Source organism: Hyperoodon ampullatus (genome assembly GCF_949752795.1).
Source record: "Hyperoodon ampullatus genome assembly, chromosome: 3".
Taxonomy (NCBI): domain Eukaryota; kingdom Metazoa; phylum Chordata; class Mammalia; order Artiodactyla; family Ziphiidae; genus Hyperoodon; species Hyperoodon ampullatus.
Genome location: NC_136916.1, coordinates 59,255,883 through 59,277,018, shown reverse-complemented (window position 1 = coordinate 59,277,018; position 21,136 = coordinate 59,255,883). Strand labels below are relative to the sequence as shown.

The 21,136-nt window shown below is 50.3% G+C and overlaps 1 protein-coding gene across 1 annotated transcript in view; it reads right to left on the bottom strand.

The window, feature by feature from the left end:
- Positions 1 to 3,784: 3,784 nt before the first annotated feature.
- Positions 3,785 to 21,136, bottom strand: part of PAQR5 (progestin and adipoQ receptor family member 5) — a gene marked incomplete at both ends in the record, with an annotated part of 40,458 nt that continues 23,106 nt past the window's right edge. The window contains 4 exons of the mRNA XM_079699774.1: positions 3,785 to 4,026; positions 7,178 to 7,319; positions 9,844 to 9,940; positions 12,433 to 12,571. Coding sequence (XP_079555900.1) covers positions 3,785 to 4,026; positions 7,178 to 7,319; positions 9,844 to 9,940; positions 12,433 to 12,571 — 620 coding nt within the window. The remainder of the gene's footprint in view (positions 4,027 to 7,177; positions 7,320 to 9,843; positions 9,941 to 12,432; positions 12,572 to 21,136) is intronic.

The window sequence follows — 21,136 nt, the reverse complement described above, 5'->3', positions numbered from 1 at the left end:
GGCTTCTCTTGTTGCGGAGCACAGGCTCTAGGTGTGCGGGCTTCAGTAGCTGTGGCTCACGGGCTTCAGTAGTTGTGGCTCGTGGGCTCTAGAGCACAGGCTCGGTAGTTGTGGCGCGTGGGCTTAGTTGCTCCACAGCATGTGGGATCTTCCCGGACCAGGGCTCGAACCCGTGTCCCCTGCATTGGCAGGTGGATTCTTAACCACTGCGCCACTAGGGAAGTCCCAGGCTTATTTTCTAAGCACTTACCATTATCTGAATTTATCTATATCTCTTGTCCTACTGACTGACGTAGAACATCAGCTCCATGAGGGAAGGATGGCTTGGGTTTTGTTCTCTTCTGTATCCCCAACTCCTAGGACGGTGTTTGTTCTATACATACCAAGCACTAAATAAATGTTCACTGAATGACTTAACAAAACACACGTACAGGAATCTATTTCTCATGATGAATGAACATGTTTGCAGTGGGGTAGGTGAAATATAACCAAGTCAAGTGAGAAACGGAAGGACCGTCCTATAATAAATACATTTTATTTTTTCTTCCACACAGTTTAAGAAAACCAGACATTAGTATAAGTTGGAAGAACATCTCTGAGTTTGTTTTTGTTTTTTTGTTTTTTGTTTTTTGTTTTTTGTTTTTTGGCCGTACGCGGGCCTCTCACTGTTGTGGCCTCTCCTGTTGCGGAGCACAGGCTCCGGATGCGCAGGCTCAGCGGCCATGGCTCACGGGCCCAGCCGCTCCACGGCATATGGGATCTTCCAGGACCGGGACACGAACCCGTGTCCCCTGCATTGGCAGGCGGACTCTCAACCACTGCGCCACCAGGGAAGCCCACATCTCTGAGTTTGGACATAGGTCTCTGCCTTTTCATCCATAATGGATTGTCGACTGGAAAATCAGAGGCTGGCATTCAACAATATGTTATAAAGTGTTGTTATACAGTGTTAATAGGTGTTTCATATAAAAAGGGTACCATAACCACAACAAACTTGGGACACAGCAGATCCAAAGGAAAGTTTTCTCCAATGCATCCGAAAACAGCATTCTTCCCCACCCTGCCTTCCTCAGAACATCTCCTGGGAGCTGAGTTCCTTCCACAAAAAACACTTTGAGAAAGATTGCAGCAGACCAAACATTTAAATCACTTTGTACTCAAAAGGCTTCTAAACATCCCACTTCTAATTCTAATCAACAATGACAAATTCATGTCTTTAGAAAGAAGAGGGAGAGTTCCTTTCTAAGAACTGAGCAAAGGAAAATGAAACTCTGGGGCAATTGACTAAATGGCCTCATTCAAACATATCTGAGTTTTATCACAACAAAAGTGACTGGCAAATTTTACAGTAGTGTTTCTCAAGCAGGAGGAGGGGGAAGAAATACATCTCTTTAGGAATTCTCTCCCCCGTCGCTCCCCCGCTGCCTTTGGAGACAGCAGTGGGAATATGGTACATCTCTAAAGTGTATTGAGACACGAAAAAAATGCGAGAACTGCTACATTAAAAGACATCTTCCCAGTGAGGTTTCAACTGACCCACTGCCAAACTTTTTAATTTCCGGAATGGCTTAGGCAAAACTATACTCACATTAGACTTCATAATACTTAATGATAATTAATATATTTGAACCCATTCTCACTCAACATTAGAACCTTCCAAATCAGTGTACTGCAAACTGTTATAAAATTTTAATTTGTAACACTGTCCAAAAGTATACAATGGGACTAAGTTTACCAAACTTATAAAAACATTATGAAACACCTGGTCTTATTTTGTTGATTTAACATTTCATTTTCATCATTAAGCATGCTGAAAAAGCAACGTAACCAAAGATTAAATTAAATAATCTAAAAGTCCTTCAAATTAGTCACCCGTTATCTTTCAACTACTTCTGAGCTAAATGAAGAACCTTATTTTACTCTCTATAAACAAGAGAATTTAAAAGCCTTCATGCCTTTGGCATTACTAGAATGGAGTATTTAAACTTTATACTTTTGTCCACCATAAGACTGAAGTTACAATAACATGAAATGGAAGCCCGCAGACCCTGCTGGAGTAAGATTCCACTAACAATGTCAGCCTCTTGCCAAAAAAACAAATTTTGTCATGCAGCTAGCAATTAATGTGCCAAAAATTTACCAGCCCAGATTATTTTATCAGTCTACCTTCCCCAGAGGAAGTAAACAGATAATAAAACGAATGAAATCGTATTTCTTGACCACTCGCATCCAATATAGATTGTTACTTGTGCTCAGAAGGTTGGACGATCTATTTATAAGGCCATTCGAGTGTCTGGGCCAGTAAACCATAGAGGCAGTATACTAAGATATGGGGGTGCTGCTGAGTCAGCAAAAGAGGATCCTGCATTGTGATGGATGGCCCCTTAAGTCATTAGCAAGTGCACAACAGGAGTGATGGGCTTCTGTTAAAAACTGTTTTGTGTCAGCATTTCTGTACTCTCTGAAAACATCATGAAACAGTGAACTTTAATTAGTAATGCAACAGATGAGAAAATACTCAGTGTTTTGTAATACTCCACAGAGTAGAAAGCAGGGGACACATTCTTAGGTGGTGAGTTGCTAAAAGTTAGACCAATCAAAACAAAGCTGATAGGCCCAGTACCTTCTGGAATTTGTGACATCAGCATTTCTGCAAGTTTGGCCCACGGCCCTCCTGACTCAGAATCACCTGGGGAACTTTCTCCAGTGTAGATCTTCTCCAGGAAACCAACATTTTAAACCAGTAAAGCAGCATCTCCTGATTCGCCTGGGGAATCTACATTTGTCACAAGCTCACCAAGTGTTTCCATCCCTTTGGCAAGGTCTTTAGCATCCTCTGCACATGAACACTAAACTCAGCAGCATATATGAAATGCTGAAGCAACATCAAATGTATAACCTCCCCAAATATCGTGATGTCATTGGCTTAAAAGGTGACAGACAAGCACAACCAATTGGGATTGACTCAGCCAATGCCCACTGGGTAACACATTTTACCTGTGCTGCATAATACTTGGCACCATCAAACTGGTGACAAGAAAACAGAGCAAAACAGAACACATAACACTTAGCCACAGGCTGTGGACTTTTAAGAAAATCCAAATCTATAATGACATGGGAACCCTGCATTGTGAAAAAGAATGTACTTGTAGGAAAAGAGGACTCTCTTTCTATTCATTCCCTTCACTAGGTGGGGAAAGGAAGAAGACCACTCCCCAAACCAGGTTTCTTCATTCCGGAATGCCTTCCCAGCCCCCAGGGCTCCCACAGACCCAACTTACTCTTTCTCAGGTTCCCCTACTGACCTTTCCAGCTCATTCTCTTCCCACTGTGGGAGCTCTTGGGAGAGGCTTTGTTACATGAAACTCATCAGATGAAGCACACTGCATTCTGCAAGAGTAATACTACAAGGGTAGTAAAGCTTAATCCAACTATTTCATAGTAAAGCTACAAGGGAGGTATGCTTAATCCAATTGTTTAAATAGGATTGGAGAACTCACTTTAAATAAATTAAAAACTAAATGAAATATTAATGATTTGCCTGAATGAGGACTTACTTGAATCCATGTTCCCCTTTTAAAATCACACATATGGAACCAATGCACGTCCAGAGAAATGTCCCCATGTCAATATCTTATTGACATGAACCCATTCAAAAATGCCAAGACACCAACCATTATAAATATTTTAGGCCACTGTAAACTGGTACCATGACACTGGCTTATGGTGGTTAGGAAGTTGTAGCTTAATGTTGACATTTGGCACAAAAAGCTTATGGTCTGAATTATGTTTCTTTTTTATGTAACTCTGGCTCAGGAATCCGATACAGAGCAGCTGAGAAATAAATTATGTTGCTGAGGCTGAAGATGAGGCACAGAAGTATGGCTCCAGCTATCTGAGAGAACAACAGGGGCCTGGAGTGGGCCAGGAGCCATTCCTTCCTTAGAGTCTTGTCCAGAAGGATGGCTTCCATCTGCATGTGTGTGGCCAGGATCACACACACATGAAACAGCTGGTGACTATGACCTATAGCAAACACACAAAAGACCACCAAGATCAGCAATAAAAAAGGAATGGATTGATACATGCTATGGCATGTATGCTAAAAACACTATGTGGTGTGAAGGAAGCCAGATACAAGAGACCATATATTGTATGATTCCATTTATATCAAATGTCCAGAAAAGGGAAATCCACAGAGACAGAAAATAGATTAGTGGTTGCTTCAGGCAGGGGTGGGAGTTGGGATTAACAGTACATGGGCACAGAGGATCTTACTGGAGTGATGAAAAATGTTCTAAAACTCATATATGGTGATGGTTGTACAATGCAGTAAATTTACTAAAAAATCATTGACTCATATACTTGAAATTAGGGTATTATGTAATATATAATATATACTTTAAAAATTTATTTTTAAAATGTAATATGAGAAAAATAAAAGGGCCATCAGAGCAAACCAAATCCATTTTTAAAACAACTTATCCACCAGTCCTGTTTTTCACATGAAAAAGTTCTGCCAAAGGTTACCTCTTGAGAGCTGTCACTGATCAGCTCAGATTCTGACTTCAATCCCAAAGGAGAAGGCAGCCAAATTTTCTGTTGGCCTCTTACGAGGTGCTCCTCGCCCCATTGCTGGTTAATCCCAGACACAACCAGGGGCTCTTCCTCTCCAATAACTTACAGGACCCCAGTCACCATGTATGCATCCCCAGAGGGTGGGAGTCCAGTGGAGGGTGGTTGGAGTGAGCAGGGATGTGCTGATTTGGTGACTGGTGAGAAAAGGAGTCCATTGCCCACGGCTGGGGATTGCTTTGGGGGACAGCCTGCAGAAACCATGTTTCATGGGCTGAGTTGTATCTCCCCCTCCCAAATTCATATGTTGAAAGTCCCAACCCCCAGTACCTTAGAATGTGATCATATTTGGACATAAGGTCTTTAAGAGACAATTAAGTTAAAATGAGGCCACTAGCGTGGGACACACTCTGATTGGTGTCCTTCTAAGAAGGGGAGATTAGGACACAGACATGCACGTACACAGAGGAAAGACCATGTGAAGAGAAATGGAGATGGCCATGGGCAAGCCAAGGAGAGAGGACTTGGAAGAAACCAACCCTGCCGTCCCCTTGATCTCAGACTTCTAACCTCCAGAATTATGGGAAAATAAATTGCTGCTGTTTCAGCCACCCAGTCTGTGGTTCTTTGTTATGGCAGCCCTAGCTAATACGACACAAGAGTTAAAGATTCTCCTTCAGTTAAAAAAAAAAAAAAAAAAAAAAAAGAATTCAGTGTTGTACCCACAGGACTTAACCCAGAGTAAGTATTCAATAAATGTGTCCACAGAAGGAAACAGCCTGGCCATCTGCCCAACTGAGCAAGAGCAGAGTCAGGAATGAGGATGTAGGAGAGTTGAGTAGGTGGCCAATGAGTTCCTTAGGGCAGGGAGCTGCCAGCACCCCAGCCTGCATCCCCCAGGGAGGAAGTGTGCCTGGAGGAGCCACCCTTGCCTCACTCAAGCCATACTACTGGGCTGTATCCAATTTCCAAATCTGTGTGTGATGCAACGATGTGGTTCCTTATCCAGCGAGAGCCGTGTACTCCAAGGACACAGGGCCAAGCAGAAGGAGGTGACCAGCTGTGCTCACCAACTGAGGCACAAACCTGTCTCTGTTAGGGAAGGAGATAAAAAGACAGAAGAGCCACGAGCACTGAACAGATGTGAAATGTGCCTGCAGCAGGAAGAGCGATTTCAACAATCCCTCCTGGCAGGAATAGGGAGGAACTTCCTGTGGGCGTTGGAGAGGGAGCCCAGCATCTGACTGGCTCTGTTATTTAGGGAAGGAGAACTTTCCAAACCCCTGTTAAAGATCTGTTACTAACTGCCCGTCTGGCCAATTTCCCCCTATAGGAGTGTCTTTCTGCTCTGGGCCCAAGAGGACAGGATAGAGGCGAGTAAATAAAATGTTATTAAGAAGGCAGAGCTGGCAAAACAAGGCCCAGGGCTGTTTTTCCTGCCCACCACCCCCACCCCCACACTTCGTACACTACCACCTCTATTTCATCTGGCTGGAGCTGGGGCGGTGGACGTGCTGGGCAGTTCCTTAGGCAGGTTCCAATCCCCTGGCCCTCTCATCTTCCTCCTTTTTTGAAATCTGCCCTCTAAGCATTTTGTTCATTGTAATCCCTTCTGGCAGGAGAGAAGAAGTAAAGAAGTAAAGGAGATGAAACTCTAATCAGAGCAAACAAAGCAAAATCTGGCCATGTGTCTTGGGCAGAAGATGGAAACCCATGGACAAAATGGGCTTGGGGAGAACCAAGCTTCCTGCCCGCCACCTGGGGATGAGGCTCTGAATCCCCGTGGTATTGATAGCTTAGCTAAGGAGCTCTCATCCCAGGACTCATCAGCCTCACCAGAAGTGGCCCAAGGGTCCCTCCTCCAGCCAGTCCCAGAGCCAGGGTGGAGGAGACATGTTCCGCAGTGCCACCCACTTCCCTAGACAGAGAGGAAGGAACCCTGCCAGCAGGTGTAAACCCCTGTGCTTCCGACACCTCCTCTCCACCACATGGCTTCTCTAACTTGAATGAGCTCAGGCTCACCTGGAGAATCACACAAGCTTCTGAGACACGGGATGTCTGGGGGCTGGGAGCTGAGAATCTGTGTGTTCCCAGGTGATGCTGAGACTGCTGGTCCAGGGGCCATACCTGAGAACCACTGTTCTACCACAATTCCTGGCCCCATCGTACCCACCTGAACGAGACAAAGACACTTTCCTCTCCTCAGCACAGCCCCCTGCCAGCTGGTACCCTCAGAGCCAGCTGTACTCTGTCTTTCCTCTTCCTCTTTACGGCTGCCTTACATGTTCATTGAATAACGGGATTTCACATTCTAGGTAATAATGGGACTCTCCTGTCCCCATACCTGCTGGAAATGCTTTAGAATCCTAGATCCACTTCCTCTCCATCCTCCGCCATCCTCCCTGGTCGTCCACTGGCTACGTACATCCTGGCCTCTGTCACCTTACAATTTCACTAACCTTGGTCTGTGCCTGGAGAACTTCCTGAAGAATTGCTTCTCTCCCTGCCCCGGCCTCTCTTTGCAACTGTGTGCACTGGTGTCAGGGATGGGAACCCTCCCTGGACAGCAGGGCAAGGGGCATCAGGGCCACCAGGCACTCACCAATGTAGTCGAAGCGTCCAGGAGCCAGGCGCTCCGGCAGATGCGCAGAGTAGAGGAAAGAGGCCAGGAGGGTCACGGCCATGTGCTTCTGGTGGTACAAGGTGGCTTCGTTCTGTGCAGTCTCCCCGGGGAAGAGGCATAGCTGCAGGTATTTAAAGAAACCTCAGGTCTTAAAATAGATAACCAACAAGGACATACTACATAGCACAGGGAACTCAATATTCTATAATAACCTAAACGGGAAAAGAATTTGAAAAAGAATAGATACATGTATATGTATCACTGAATCACTTTGTTGTATACCTGAAACTAACACAACATTGTTAATCAACTATATTCATTATAAAGTAAAAATTTTTAAAAAGAGAAGGAAAGAAAGAAAGAGGAAGGAAGGAAGGAAGGAAGGAAGGTAGGAACGTATGTCAGGTCTTGAGAGGAGGCCTGCAGACATCCCCATGCATATGTGTGGACTCTGTGGGCCAAGGCCGTTCCCTCTCCAGTTCTGTGGCTTGGAAACGGAACTCGCAGGGACTGTGTGAGCAGGCTTCCTGTTCTGAGTGTGATCAACTGAGACCCAAGGCAACTGTAGTTTAATCCCCCTCATGCTCATGAGAGCCTTTGGATTATTTAATTCCAAAAAAAGAAAAAGGAAAGAAAGAAAGGAAGGAAGGAAGAAAAGGAAAACAACAGAAGTGAAGACAAAATTAAAGGAAAAGAAAAATCCAGTTAGATATATCGCTACATTTTTCCTGGGGCTAAAACGTAAGTATAGTAAAACATGGCCTATTCACACTTGAACTCACTTCTAACCAGCACATCCCCTGAATTGATGCTCCTAATTAAGGCTTTAAGGCCTAAAAATCCCTGGAAGGCCTTCTGAATCATCACAAACTATTAATTATGGACATTACCCTGGTGTGGAGTTCAGTACGGTTTTTGTACGATTGTTATAAACAGCGGCGGCAGCCACCACTACGGAGGATACTAGGCCAGGCCTTTTACGTGCATCACTTCATCAGAGCCTCAACAATGACCACAAGGCAGACACTATTCCCCCCATTTTGCAGATGAGGAAACTGGGCTGGAGGGTGACTTGCAAACCACTAACTAGCAGTGAAGTCAGGCTGGTTCCAGAACCTGTGTGCTCAGCCACATCGCCATTTAGGGTAAGCCCTCCCCTCCCCCGCTGCCCACTGGCTGGTGCAGTGCCAGGAGCACCCAGCGCTCATAATAGCAAGAACTTGTGCTGTATGCTTTGGTGGCCTTGTGGGACCAGCTTGTTCTTTGCTCTGGTTTTCTGTGTGTGGTCTGTGTCCTTGAAGAAGGATTCAAGGAAATGGGCTGCATCCCCATCTCTGGGTACCCCCCAGGCCCACACGAACTCAGCAGGAGCACACGCTCAGTGCCTCAGCTAATGAAGCCAGCTCGACACCTCTCCTTTATCCCTGGGCCCTGCCATCCTGGCCTCATGCAGCAGTGTAAGGCAGCCTTACGCTGCCTCTGGGAGGGGAATGCCACCCACTGGGCCTGGGCTTGGCATTGCTGAGCCCATCAGTTCTGTTTATTTGATTATTCTCCTCTACCCCCCTGTGAAAGACAGGATGTCAGCCTCATTTAAAGATGAGGAGGAATTCCCTGGTGGCGCAGTGGTTAAGAATCCGCCTGTCAATGCAGGGGACACGGGTTCAAGCCCTGGTCCAGGAAGATCCCATATGCCGCGGAGCAACTCAGCCCGTGTGCCACAACTACTGAGCCTGCGTGCCACAACTACTGAAGCCCGGGCAACTAGAGCCCATGCTCCGCAGCAAGAGAAGCCACTGCGATAAGAAGCCTGCGCAATAAAGAGCAGCCCTGGCTCACTGCAACTAGAGAAAGCCCACGCACAGCAACGAAGACCCAACGCAGCCAAAAATAAATAAATAAAATAAATTTATAAAAAATTAAAAAAAAATAAAGATGAGGAAACCGAGGCTCAGAGAGCTTATGTTCATTGCCTAGGGTCACACAGCCAGTGAGCAGTGGGACTGGGATTTGAACGTGCATGAACTTTCCCCCTTTTATCTTTCCTCCTACACCCTCTTCCTTTGTGTTCTCCATCTAATTCCCATCTATCCTTTAAGACCTTCATTCATATATTTTCCTTCACTACTACTACTATGTTAATTGATGATAATATATAATACTGCATTTACTGGACTCTCACCACCAGCTAACACTTTACACATTGCCTCATATAATCCTCCCCATAGCCTGACAAAAGGAGGTGTTATTACCAGGCCATTTTACAGATGAGGGAAATCAAGACACAGAGGTGGAAGATAACTCGTCCAGTGTCTTGCAGTGAGTAAATATTACAGATTTGCCTCCAGAGCCCGCTCTCCTGGTCACTCTACTGAACCCCAGGCTACCTCCCCTGCCCAGCCCTCTGCGATTGCTCCTGAGCCCCCAGTCAGCACTGGCCACTGGTGCATCTCCTATGTTCATCAGGGCCTCTGTGTTCATGCCATCTCTTAACTAGTCTCCAAGTGCCATGAAAGGAGCACCTGGGGCGCTACTCCTGTGTGTCCCACTGTGACCAGGACGGCGCTCTGACCCCCAGAGCTCAGGACACAATTGATTCCCTGATGCTGCCAACAGGCAGAGAGGGGTTGGAGCCGGGCCCTTACCCTGGAGAAGATGGGAAGGGAGTCCCAGGTGTAGGGATAAGCGAAGGCCAGGACACGAAGCATCTTACAGAGCCTGGGCTTCTGGACCTCAAGAAACCTAAATCAGGGAAGGAAAGGGGCGAGAAATGAGAATGAAAAAAGAGTTTCAGTAAATAACACACACATGCACATTAAAAATAACCAAGGGGCCTCCCTGGTGGCGCAGTGGTTGAGAGTCCGCCTGCCGATGCAGGGGATACGGGTTCGTGCCCCGGTCCGGGAGGATCCCATATGCCGCGGAGCGGCTGGGCCCGTGAGCCATGGCCGCTGAGCCTGCACGTCCGGAGCCTGTGCTCCGCAACGGGAGAGGCCACAACAGTGAGAGGCCCGCATACCGCAAAAAAAAAAAAACAAAACAAAAACCAAGGGCGAGTAACCCACGAAGGACAAGCATTTTTGCACAAGCTCCTCCTAGGGCCAGCAGCTTCTCCCCCAGTGCTCTCCACTTGTCCCACCCTGATGGGAACGGCTCAGTCTCAGATGTGGAAAGAGCTCAGGGTGGGCGGGGAGGGGGCAACCATCTCCCAGCATCCTGAGAGGCTCCTGGGGCGAGCACCTCTGCGAAGGTTGAGATGCTTAATTAGTCAGAGGCGCCAGCTGATTACCCTGCAGAAGCCCTGGGTGCAATTAGGTGTTTAATTACTTAAGAGATTTCTGGAATATTTAATACCACACACAGGGATACTGGGCTGGGGAAACTAAGTAAGCATGGTCCTTCCTTCTCTCTTTCATCATCACCCCCACCTGCCTCCGGTTCCAAGACAGATGAAGCCAGCATTAAAATGAGTGGTGCTGACTGTCGCAAAGATAGGCAGCTCTTCCTGGATGGAACACGATGGGGCCTCAGCTGGCTTGGGCCCAGCCTGAGGAAGGGGCAGCAGCTGAGGGTGTGCGGAGCCGGGCAGCACAGATGGCAGGCTGGGTACTGGGAGGGGAGGGGTAAGGAAAGGCTCCACGTGAAACCACAGCCCTGAACTGGGGCTCAGGCGAGGGAGAGCTCACACGCCCAGGCTGGGCCGGGAGGCAGGGCAGGTACCCGCTTCAGCAGCACAGGGTATTGTGGGGGATGGATCCTCCCTTGGTGCCCACAGGGCTGCGAGGCCAGAGGACCCCCAAGGGTGGTGTGCAGAGCCCGGGTGCCGAGGCTCGTGGGGTAGTGCAGCCCGTAAGATGAGGGAGGCGCTGGGGCCATCTCAGCCCCCCGTCGACAGTTCTGCCCCTCATCACACTCTCCAGCGGGGATGGAGTCTATGTCCCACCACTGCTCTTCACCTCTGCTCCCCAGATACCCCGTCCCAGCCCACTGGCCTGCCCTTTCTCCACCAGACATAGTCTGCTGCCCCTGCAGCCCAGGCCCATCTCCCCCTCCAGGTTATTCACGTCCCCTACAAGCCAGTGCAGTCACCTGACTACAAGCCCCACTACGCCCACATCCTTTGGCGTGGAAAATGGCAGAGACACCCACATCTGCCTCCTGAGTGGTCGGGGAACTCTCCTCGAGGGCAGAGCTGGGTCTGCTCAGCTCTCCATCCCCAGCATCCCGCTCAGAATCGTGTCTGAGGACATGACATCACCAGGCTGCTGTGTGCCGTCCAGCTCTCAGGGCAGCCCAGCCTGGGGATCCCTGTTCTGGGTAAGAGGCGGCCACCGTGGACCCTGAGAAGCCCCATAACCTCCAGAGATCAGCTCCAACTTTGCTCCAGCCCATGGGCATGTCCCTCCTTCTTTCCTGACCCTGTGGACACTGGGCAGAGATGGAAGAGAAGTTCAAGAAGGAGGAGGAGAAATAAGGGACCTCAATTCATCGTCCCCCAGAACAGAACCCCAGCCTTGGAAGGAACCACAACCCCCGGGATTGGTGAGGCTGCACAGGGTCACGATCTGGCAGACACCCTGAGGCTGATCCTGTCCCTGCCCTTTGTGACCATGTCATCCAGCAGGTGATGTAACCCTTGTGTGCCCCCAAATCCTCATGTGTAACATAGGGACAACAACAGAATCCCTGCAAGGGATTGTTGCAAGTGTTTGATAAAATGATGCTCGCAAAGAACTTACAGCTGTGCACAGCACAGAGTAACACTCACGAAATGGCAGCCTTTAAAAAGAATGTGTGTTATAGGAGCTATCCTCTCCCCATCCCCATCCTGTAGCTACGTCGTACCAGAAAATAGGAACAGGAGGGACCAGATGAGTTCTGGGTGATTTGCCTAAAATCACAGGAGCTAATAAGAGGCAAAGCTAGGATTTACAGCCAGGGCCATCTGGCTGGCTTCCCACCCTCTCCCCTCGTGCAGGCAGAGCAGGCATCTGACCACTACCCAGCCTCTGTCCTTACCTTACAGACACGCCTCTGCCCCAGGAGGCAATCGGAACACACTCCCGCTGCCCCAGGAACCAGGGCCCATCTCGATGGCCTTCTCAGTCCACGCTGGCAGACCCTGTCCAACCACGGCAAGCCTACTCCCTCCCTCCCCATGCACTGCCACCGCCTATCACCTCTGGGTGCAAAGAGACTCGCTATTAAAGCACGCTCTTTCTGCGGCCACTTACACAGGAAGAAGGCTGGCTCTAGCTGACGAGGGCCATACCCCAAACCATGGATTTCCTGCGACTTGAGACATTTCGCCCGGCCTGATAAAGTACTTCCCCAAGGGCAAACGAACCAGCCACTCCAGCTGCAAAGCCGAGTCTACAGGGGGGGAAAGGAGAAAAAGCAGAACAGAAGAGAGACAGCAACAAAGAATAAGAGGCAGAAGGGCCAGCAGCCACAGAGACGAGGGGGTGGGGGGGTGCTCCCACTACCAAGGTGCAATTCCAAATCAGGCCACAGGGTGTCGCCACAGCCAGAGATTCCGAGAGGGACGGGAGGGAGCCACAACATCCTCCAAAGCACCCCAAACCCAAAAGTCTCCAAAGTCTCGCCTGGTAAGGCAATCCCTGCACCCCAGAGCTGGGAGTCAGGGAGCCAGGCCTCCTCTGCCTAGAACCAGGTGGGCAGGAAACACTGGATTTTGGGAGAAGCCTCCGGCAAGAGAGGGTTGATACAATACCAGTCTATTCTGAAACCTGATAAATTCTTGTTGTAACAAAGCTGGAAAGATTTGCAGGTGAATTCTAGAACTAGTGCTTGAAGGAAGTGGGCCTTTGGAAACATCATACTGTTGCGGAGGTGTGTCTGTATGTGTGTTGGGGGCGGGTGTTATGGTAGTTTGGTTGTTGTATGGGTGACACAGCAGGAATGTGGACATTTGCACGTGCTGGCCCCTGGCCCTAGCAGCACTCTGTCATCTGACTGAGCTCTCTGACCTCCAGATGTATCTGAGAACCACTGTCTGCTAAGCCTCCTGTCTCCAGCTCTGACCTCCAAACCCCCTTCCAGGCCTGCCCCATGCCCCTCTGAGCTGCCACGACAGCACTGCCACGGCAAGGCTCTCAGAGCACAGCTCACTATCCACCAAGGATGAAAATTCATCTCTCCCTCACAGCACCGACCACAAGGCATTTCACTGAGCAAGTATGTGTCAAAAAACCAACGGTTGGATGCTTTGAATGGATGAACGGAAAAGTGCGTAGAGTGACTTGTGGTAAACAGCAAATACTGTGTAACTACCATTCCTGAGAGAGTGGTGGTGCCTTCCTGGGCTTTCGGGCTGTCGGCGGGTATGAGCAGGCAGGGTCTCTGTCACCCTCACCTGGCTCCGAGAGCCACAGAGAGGTCACACGTTCTGTCATTCCCCCCCTCAAATGCTGCAGAACAAGAAAGCAGTTTTCTGGAACGTGTTCCTTTGAACTGAATTCCATGATAATAAGGATCGAAAGAACAGTTGGGGGAGGCCACGTCTCCCTGGGTGGACTTTACCTAATGGACATGTATCGTAAGGGAATGAACGCCACTAGGACCATGCTACTCTGGGAAGCATGTGGATAACTAAAGCATGACTCCTGAGCTCCACGGTCTGCTGCTCAGGGAAGGAGGTGGTTCTCACACTCCCGGCCATACCACGGACGGATAGAGCAAGAAGGGGGGAGAGGCAGACGTGGGCTTGGGGGGTAGGGAAGAAGGCAAGGAGAGAAATCTTGGAAAAGGCGCTGGAGCGGGCATCATAGAATGCCCACACCAGAAGGAACCCAGGGGACATCTTCTTAGATGCCCCTGTTTAAAGGCCGTGATCGGCCAGAGGCAGCACAGCAAGTCTGTGAAATCGGGACCCCAGACGGCCCTCACCCTCCTCCGCCTGCTTCTCTTGAAGTTAATCAGGGCCAGAGCCTCTCCCCACACACGAGCCCCCTTCCTCACTCCTCAGACACTGAAGACAAAGACAGAGAACGAAAACAAAGGGGACGGGCCTTGTAAGAGCAGGGATCCACCGACACATGGAAAGGAGAGCGGACCAGATGCGAAGGAGGCCGGACGGGCCCACGGGGGGACGTCCACTCTATCCTGGACTCTCAGCGTTGTGCGGCGTTTGTCCCCTCTCTCTCTTTCTGTTCCCCAAGCCCCCACTTAAGCCCCGCAGGGCACGGGAGCTGAATCCACAGAATTGTCTTCTTAGGAAGTTTACTGTCCTTCACAAGGACAGGGCCAGTCCTCTGTAGGACACACGAGGTGCTTCCATTTCCCCCGCCTCTCTCTAGCCCCCCTCTAGCTTCTCTCCCCCCTTCCAGCCCCACAGGCTCTGGCAACTCTGAAGCTCCTTGTTGCCTCCCAATGCCATCCCATCCTCTCCAGGCCCTCGCCCTTGTCCAGGCTGTTGGCTCTGTCCAAAAGGCCCTTTCCTCCTCTCCAGCTAAAGTGTTCAACCTTCCTCAATACTCATTCCTAAGGCCACTTCGCAGAAGCCTGGGAATCCAAGCAGGTGTCATTTTGTATTATCATTATTTGCTTATGTTATATCCTATAATGCTACACACTGAAAGCCTTTTCCTCTGGCCTTTAAAGGAAATGATGACTCCATCTGGACTTTTTGAGGGTCTGCAGTCTGTTTCTCATACTGCATGGGGCACTCTCTGAGGACAAGGACTGAGCCTCACTCATCCCTGTTTTCCCAGGTCTTAGCATGACACTTGGAGCATGGCAGGCGTTTAAGGAATGTTGAGTGGTTGGTTGGATGCACTGATGGAAGGATGGGTGGTTGGGTGGGTAGACTGATGCATGAATGGGTGGGTGGATAGATAGATGGATGGATGGATGGATGGATGGATAGATGGATGGATGGATGGGTGGATGGGTGGATGGGTGGGAAGATGGATAGGTAGGTAGATGGATGGATAGATGGATGGATGAAACAGCCACAGATGTGCCCCATAAACAGAAATAATCCATTTCATTGACAAGGGAGAAGCCCCAAATGGACATTCAAGAGATTCTTGGCCAACCTGCCCTGCCAAACAAGTTTGTCTAAAGGTGCCAGGCATGTCACATCCAAAAGACCCATTCAGGGACTTCCCTGGTGGCAAAGTGATTAAGAATCTGCCTGCCAATGCAGGGGACACGGGTTCGAGCCCTGGTCCGGGGAGATCCCACATGCCACGGAGCAACTAAGCCCGTGCGCCACAACTACTGAGCCTGCGCTCTAGAGCCCGCGAGCCACAACTACTGAGCCTGTACACCACAACTACTGAAGCCCACGCGCTCTAGGGCCCGCACGCTGCAGCTACTGAACCCACGAGCCACAACTACTGAAGCCCGTGCGCCTAGAGCCCGAGCTCCGCAACAAGAGAAGCCACCGCAATGAGAAGCCCGCACACCGCAACAAAGAGTAGCCCCCGCTCGCCATGACTAGAGAAAGCCCGTGCGCAGCAACGAAGATCCAATGCAGCCAAAATTAATAAATTAAAAAGAAACAAATAAAGACAAAAAAGACCCATTCATTGTACCCGAACAATCAGGGAGGATTCCTGGCTAGAAGAAAACAATATACCCTCGTGGCTTATAGGTGATTCAGGAAGATTAAAAAAAAAAAAAAAAGTTCCAAGAATTTGCGTTGGGAGTTCATGGGAAAGCAGTCCTGGATCATGAATGGCAGAACTGTTTCTTCCACCCATGAAGCCCACCTACCCCACCAGTCCGCAGCGCTTGCCTCCCTCTGATCCTAAGTTCGCAACAGCAGAGCCACACAGCCCCGCAGAAGCTAACCAGGCAGGACAGTGGCTCGTCCAAGGACCTGATCCAGGTGTGTCTTTGGCCCAGGCCTGTCGGTGAGCCCTCACATCCAGACACTGTACCTCCAGGCCATGCTTCATCTCTCTTGGGCTGTTTTTAGCATCAGTGTTACTTTTCTATGTATGTTACGCCTTGTCTCACCCAAGGCAGGGACCCGATCTCCTCTCCACCATCCGTGGCAGCCCTCACAGCTCTGGCCTGGCACAGAGGTTGCACTTCAGAAAGAGCTTTTAATCGCCAGAGCCGTTGAGGAACTGGGGGAGAAGGAAGTAATAACCCCACGATGTCTGATTCAGTTTTCTACCCTCTGGGCAGACCCTATCTCCTCACAGCTGGAGGGGCGCTCTGATTTCCAGGAAGAGGGAAGGGGGAGTTTACCCCCCACTCCCACCCCAGGGACGAAGCAACACAAAGCCCAGTCTTGAGACTGAGCCTGGAAATGAGACTCACCCCCATGGCAAGCAGCTCTGTGCTTCCCACCACCTGCCTCAGGACAGGTAAGTGGAAGGCAAGTTGGGACAAGCATCCTCGATGCTGTTTAAGGCTCTATCCTTTGGTTTTTAAAGAAAACCAACCTGTCAGGTTTGGGGAACTTGCCTACCTCTGAATCCCACAAAACCAAAGTGTCACCCAGAGAAAGCTGGAGCCAAAATCATTGCAGGGAAGTTGCAGAAGCATACCTCTCCCTCCCTGTTTTCTCCTAGGGAGGGAAGAGGTGGTGGCTGCCAGGAATAAGAATTCTATGAGGCCAGCAGCAGTCTATTTGGAAGACTCAGACTGGCTCAGTGGAGTCGCGGGTAGGGGGACAGATGGCCAGGGGTGACCGCCAGCCTTCCTTGGCGCTCTTCCTAACCCACCATGAAAGGCCCCCAGCTCCCAGCACCATCTACACAGGGATGTTACCCCAACACCACCATTCCAGAGGTTTCCCAAGTAATTTTGGGTAGTTCATTTTTACCAAGAGCTGAATAAACTAGAGTAGTTATCCTAAAAAATGCCTCTTGTACTCATACTCCAATGAGCTTCCTTGAATGGAAGGAAAAAAATAGAAGGAGTAAGAGCCAGTGAGCTGGGCATGACTCATGGCCACCAGTCTTCCCCTGGGGATGTGTTGGACATTTGAATATCATCCATCACCCACCACACAGCTAGGCATATCTTGTTTTATTACACTTTGCTTTATTGTGGTTTTTGCAGATTGAAGGTTTGTGGCAACACTGTGTTGTCAGATGATAGCATTTTTAGCAATAAAGTTTGTTTTTTTTGTTTGTTTGTCTTTTGCGGTACGCGGGCCTCTCACTGTTGTGGCCTCTCCCGCTGCAGAGCACAGGCTCCGGACGCGCAGGCTCAACGGCCATGGCTCACGGGCCCAGCCGCTCTGCGGCATGTGGGATCTTCCCGGACCGTGGCACAAACCCGTGTCCCCTGCATCGGCAGGTGGACTCTCAACCACTGCGCCACCAGGGAAGCCCAATAAAATATTTTTTAATAAAGGTGTGCACATTGTTTCTTTAGACATAATGCTATTGCACACTTAATAGACTATAGTGTAAATATAACTTTTATATGCACTGGGAAACCAAAAAGTTTGTGTGACTTGCCTTATTGTGATGTTGGCTTTATTGCAGTTGTCTGGAACTGAACCTGCAGTATCTCCAAGGTGTGCCTCTATCAAGAGGCCGGCCCCCTCTGCCCCTATTAGCAGATGGCCCATTTATGGGGCACCTCCTATGGGCCAGGCTTGTGTTAGGTGTTCTGGATACATTACCTGTAATCCTTACATCTGTCTCACAAGGTAGCAGTGTTGACCCCACTTTTTTTTTTTTTTTTTTTTTTTTTTGGCCACGCCACACAGCTTGCAGGATCTTAGTTCCCCAACCAGGGATTGAACCTGGGCCACAGCAGTGAAAACACCAAGTCCTAACCACTGGACCGCCAGGGAACTCCCTTGACCCCATTTTATAGATGAGCAAACTGAGGTTCAAGGAGGGTAAGTGACTTGTTCAGCAACAGGACAAGCTACATAACCTGTAGAGCCCAGGGCAGAAGGGAAGTAGGGAGACCCCCCTTGTTCAAAACTCATTAAGTGTTTTGAAACAACAACAGCAGGGAATTAAACCAAGTGGGGAGCCCTCTTGATCACAGGGCCCTGAGTGCCTGCACAGGTGTGTGCCTGTGAAGCTGGTCCTGCCCGGCCACTGGAAGTCCATCTGGAACTGAGTCCCAGGTTCCGGAGCGTCTTTTCCACTGTTCCCTCCAACAGTCCAGGGAGCTGCGTGCTCTGTGCCGTCCCCAACCCCATCCCACCTGAGACAGAGCAGCCAAGTACCTGGAATAGCAGGAGAGGCCGGTGCTAATGAGGGTGTTCAGCACAGCCAGGGCCACGTAGTAGTCGTGGAAGACGGTGTTCACCAGCGCGTCCGGGAACACATAGGCAGAGTAGGCGATGGCCGAGCCTGGGGAGAAAAACCAGCCTTGGGCAATAAGCCAGGACTCAGCACTGTCTGGACTCCTTGGGAAGACCAACCCCCCCACATGTGGCTGAGCCCCCCATCATCCCCACAGACCATGAGCAGTCCTGCCGCTGCCCCCTTGCTCATGCCATCACGCATCACCCCCGTAGCATGAGAATGCTCTGTGAGCCCAGCGCTGCTCCAAGGGCTTGACATGCATTAACTCACGTAAACTTTACAACCACCCTCTGACATCAATCCTGCACTTATCCTCACTTTACAGATGAGGAAACGGAGGCACAGAGAGGTTTAGTAAGCCTCCCAGGGGCACACAGCTAGAAAGCAGCAAAGCCAAGCTTCAAACGCAGGCAGTTCAGCAACAGTCCCTGCTTTTAACTATGGTCCACGATGACACCCCAGCGTGCTCAGCTTTGCTCTGAGTGTGCACATCTCACCTGCCTGATGATATGGGTGTCCATTGTGGAACGATCAAGGCTGCAGGGGAGGTGGGGTGGGATGAGGGAGGGCCCTTGCTGAGGCGAGGTGTGTCATATCAGCGGGCTGGGGGGGACTGGCCAGCTGAGAGGCTGGGCGTGAGATGCTAGCCTCAGCATTTTGTTTTAGGTTTTGGAGTCTGTGAGAGAAGGGTTACTGAAGGACCTTTTAGAGACCTGTCTGCTGCAGCTTTTGTTTGAAAGAACAGGGGAGATCACTGTCCTTTTCAAAGGGGACAGATGTGTCCAGGAGCCTGGACCGGATGGCCTCTCCAGGCACCCTCACCTGCTGAGGTCCCTTTTGGGAGAGGCAGCTGCAGGCCTGTCAGCCCAGAGCCTAAGATCAGGCCTAAGGACACCTGTTATCCAAAAAAAAAGAACCCTGGAATGCTAGTTCAAGGCTGAACTCAACCTCAGGCCATGCAAGTTCAACCTCTGCCTTTGATCCCATGTGACTGGTGAAATCTAGTGAAGCCCAGGGATGTGCCCAGGGTCATACAGGCAGAAAGGGCCAGGAACACTACTCCTGGTACAGTGCTCCCCACTCCTGCAGGCTACCTGTGAGATTTCAGCAGGAAGTGCCTCCAGGGGGACAGATTCTTGACTCAGTCTGATACCATGGGGAAGCTCCCATGTGGACCAGGATGCATCTGCTCTGTGTGTATTGACTGGGGCCAAGCTCCATGGGTGATATAAGAGTGAAGGAGACTCAGTCCCTGCCAAAAACCGCAGTGGAAAGGGAAACTGGTGAGTGCCTCCAGGCGGGTTCCAGGGTGAGGTGGGCGTTCAGGATGGGCAGGTATGCAGTCAAGCGGCTGACCTTGGAAGCATCCTTGGAAGATGGGGGATTCTTACGGGTGCCTGAGGGCAGGGACGGCTTTCCAGGGAGCAGGACCAGGAGACACCTTTGGATGCCAGACTAAGGAAAGTGAACGTCCCCTTTCAGGCAATAGGGGGCCCACTGAAGGTTTTTGAGCAGGGGATTAAGATGGTCAAAGCCTAGTGAAAGTGCGCAGGAGGTCCAAGAGGGGGGGGAACAGCTGGACATCGGGGAGGAAGCTGAGCAAACGCCACCCTCCAGGGATTGAGGGTTTCCACGGGGTCGGGGAGGAGGAGAGATGGCTGCAGACAAGGGAGTCCCAGGTGGATCCCACAGGCTCTCTCGACTGACTAGACCTTCCTTCCAGGTTTACTGAACACCCCCGGGCTACGGACTGGAAAACCAGATGTGAAAGATGCATGGCTGTCCTCAGGGAGTTGTTCCCAGTGCAGAGCAGAAATGAAGGAATCAGACTGAGCTCCATGGAGGTGGATCCAGGCCCGGGGACTTGGAGGAAGCCACAGGCAGGGGCCCTGAGGCTCCCAGGCCCTGGATCTGCCATTTACAAGCTGCGTGACCTGGGTAACTTACCTTTAGTGTTCTCACCTGTAGCATGGGTATAATGATGGTCCCCACCTCAGGGGCCTGCTGTCAAGGTTAACTAGGTAATCGTGGCAATCGCTACCTTCTGTTGCTTACTAAGTGCCAGGCACTGTCCAACACGCTTCACTTACAAAACCCATTTAATCTTTATAACACTCCTATGAGGAAGATACTATGCCAACTGTATCTTGCCTATGAGCATATATAAGTATTAGGGGGTGGTGCAGTTAGGCCACTAAGCCCCGCGTTATGCCACCCCTTGGTGATGTGGGATGTGGGTCGGGTGCTCGGCATGGAGCCTGCCGTGATGCCTCCAAAACGCTTGCCCTTATCATACAGGAGTCTGGGGCAGGCGATCGAGGGTGATGGAAGCTGCCGGGTTAAGGAGCTTGGACTTCATCCCAGGTAACCAGGAACCTGGAAAAGTTTAACTGGGAGGGGTGCCATGGTCAGAAGGCCTGGAGGAAACCCCGCAGGGCAGCTGGGCGAAGCCCAGGGGAGAGGTGTGAGGGACTGAGCCGAGCCAAACCAATGGGGGCACGGCCGATTTGAAAAGTATGTAGGAGAAACTCAACTGAGTTTGCCAACCGATTAGACAGGATGGTGAAGTGGGATGGGTGGGGAGTGAGAGGCAGGGGGAACTTGATTATTCACAGATTTCTGACTCGAAGGGGAGTACATGCAAGGGCAGGGGCGGGGAGGATGTAGACAGTCTCGGTCC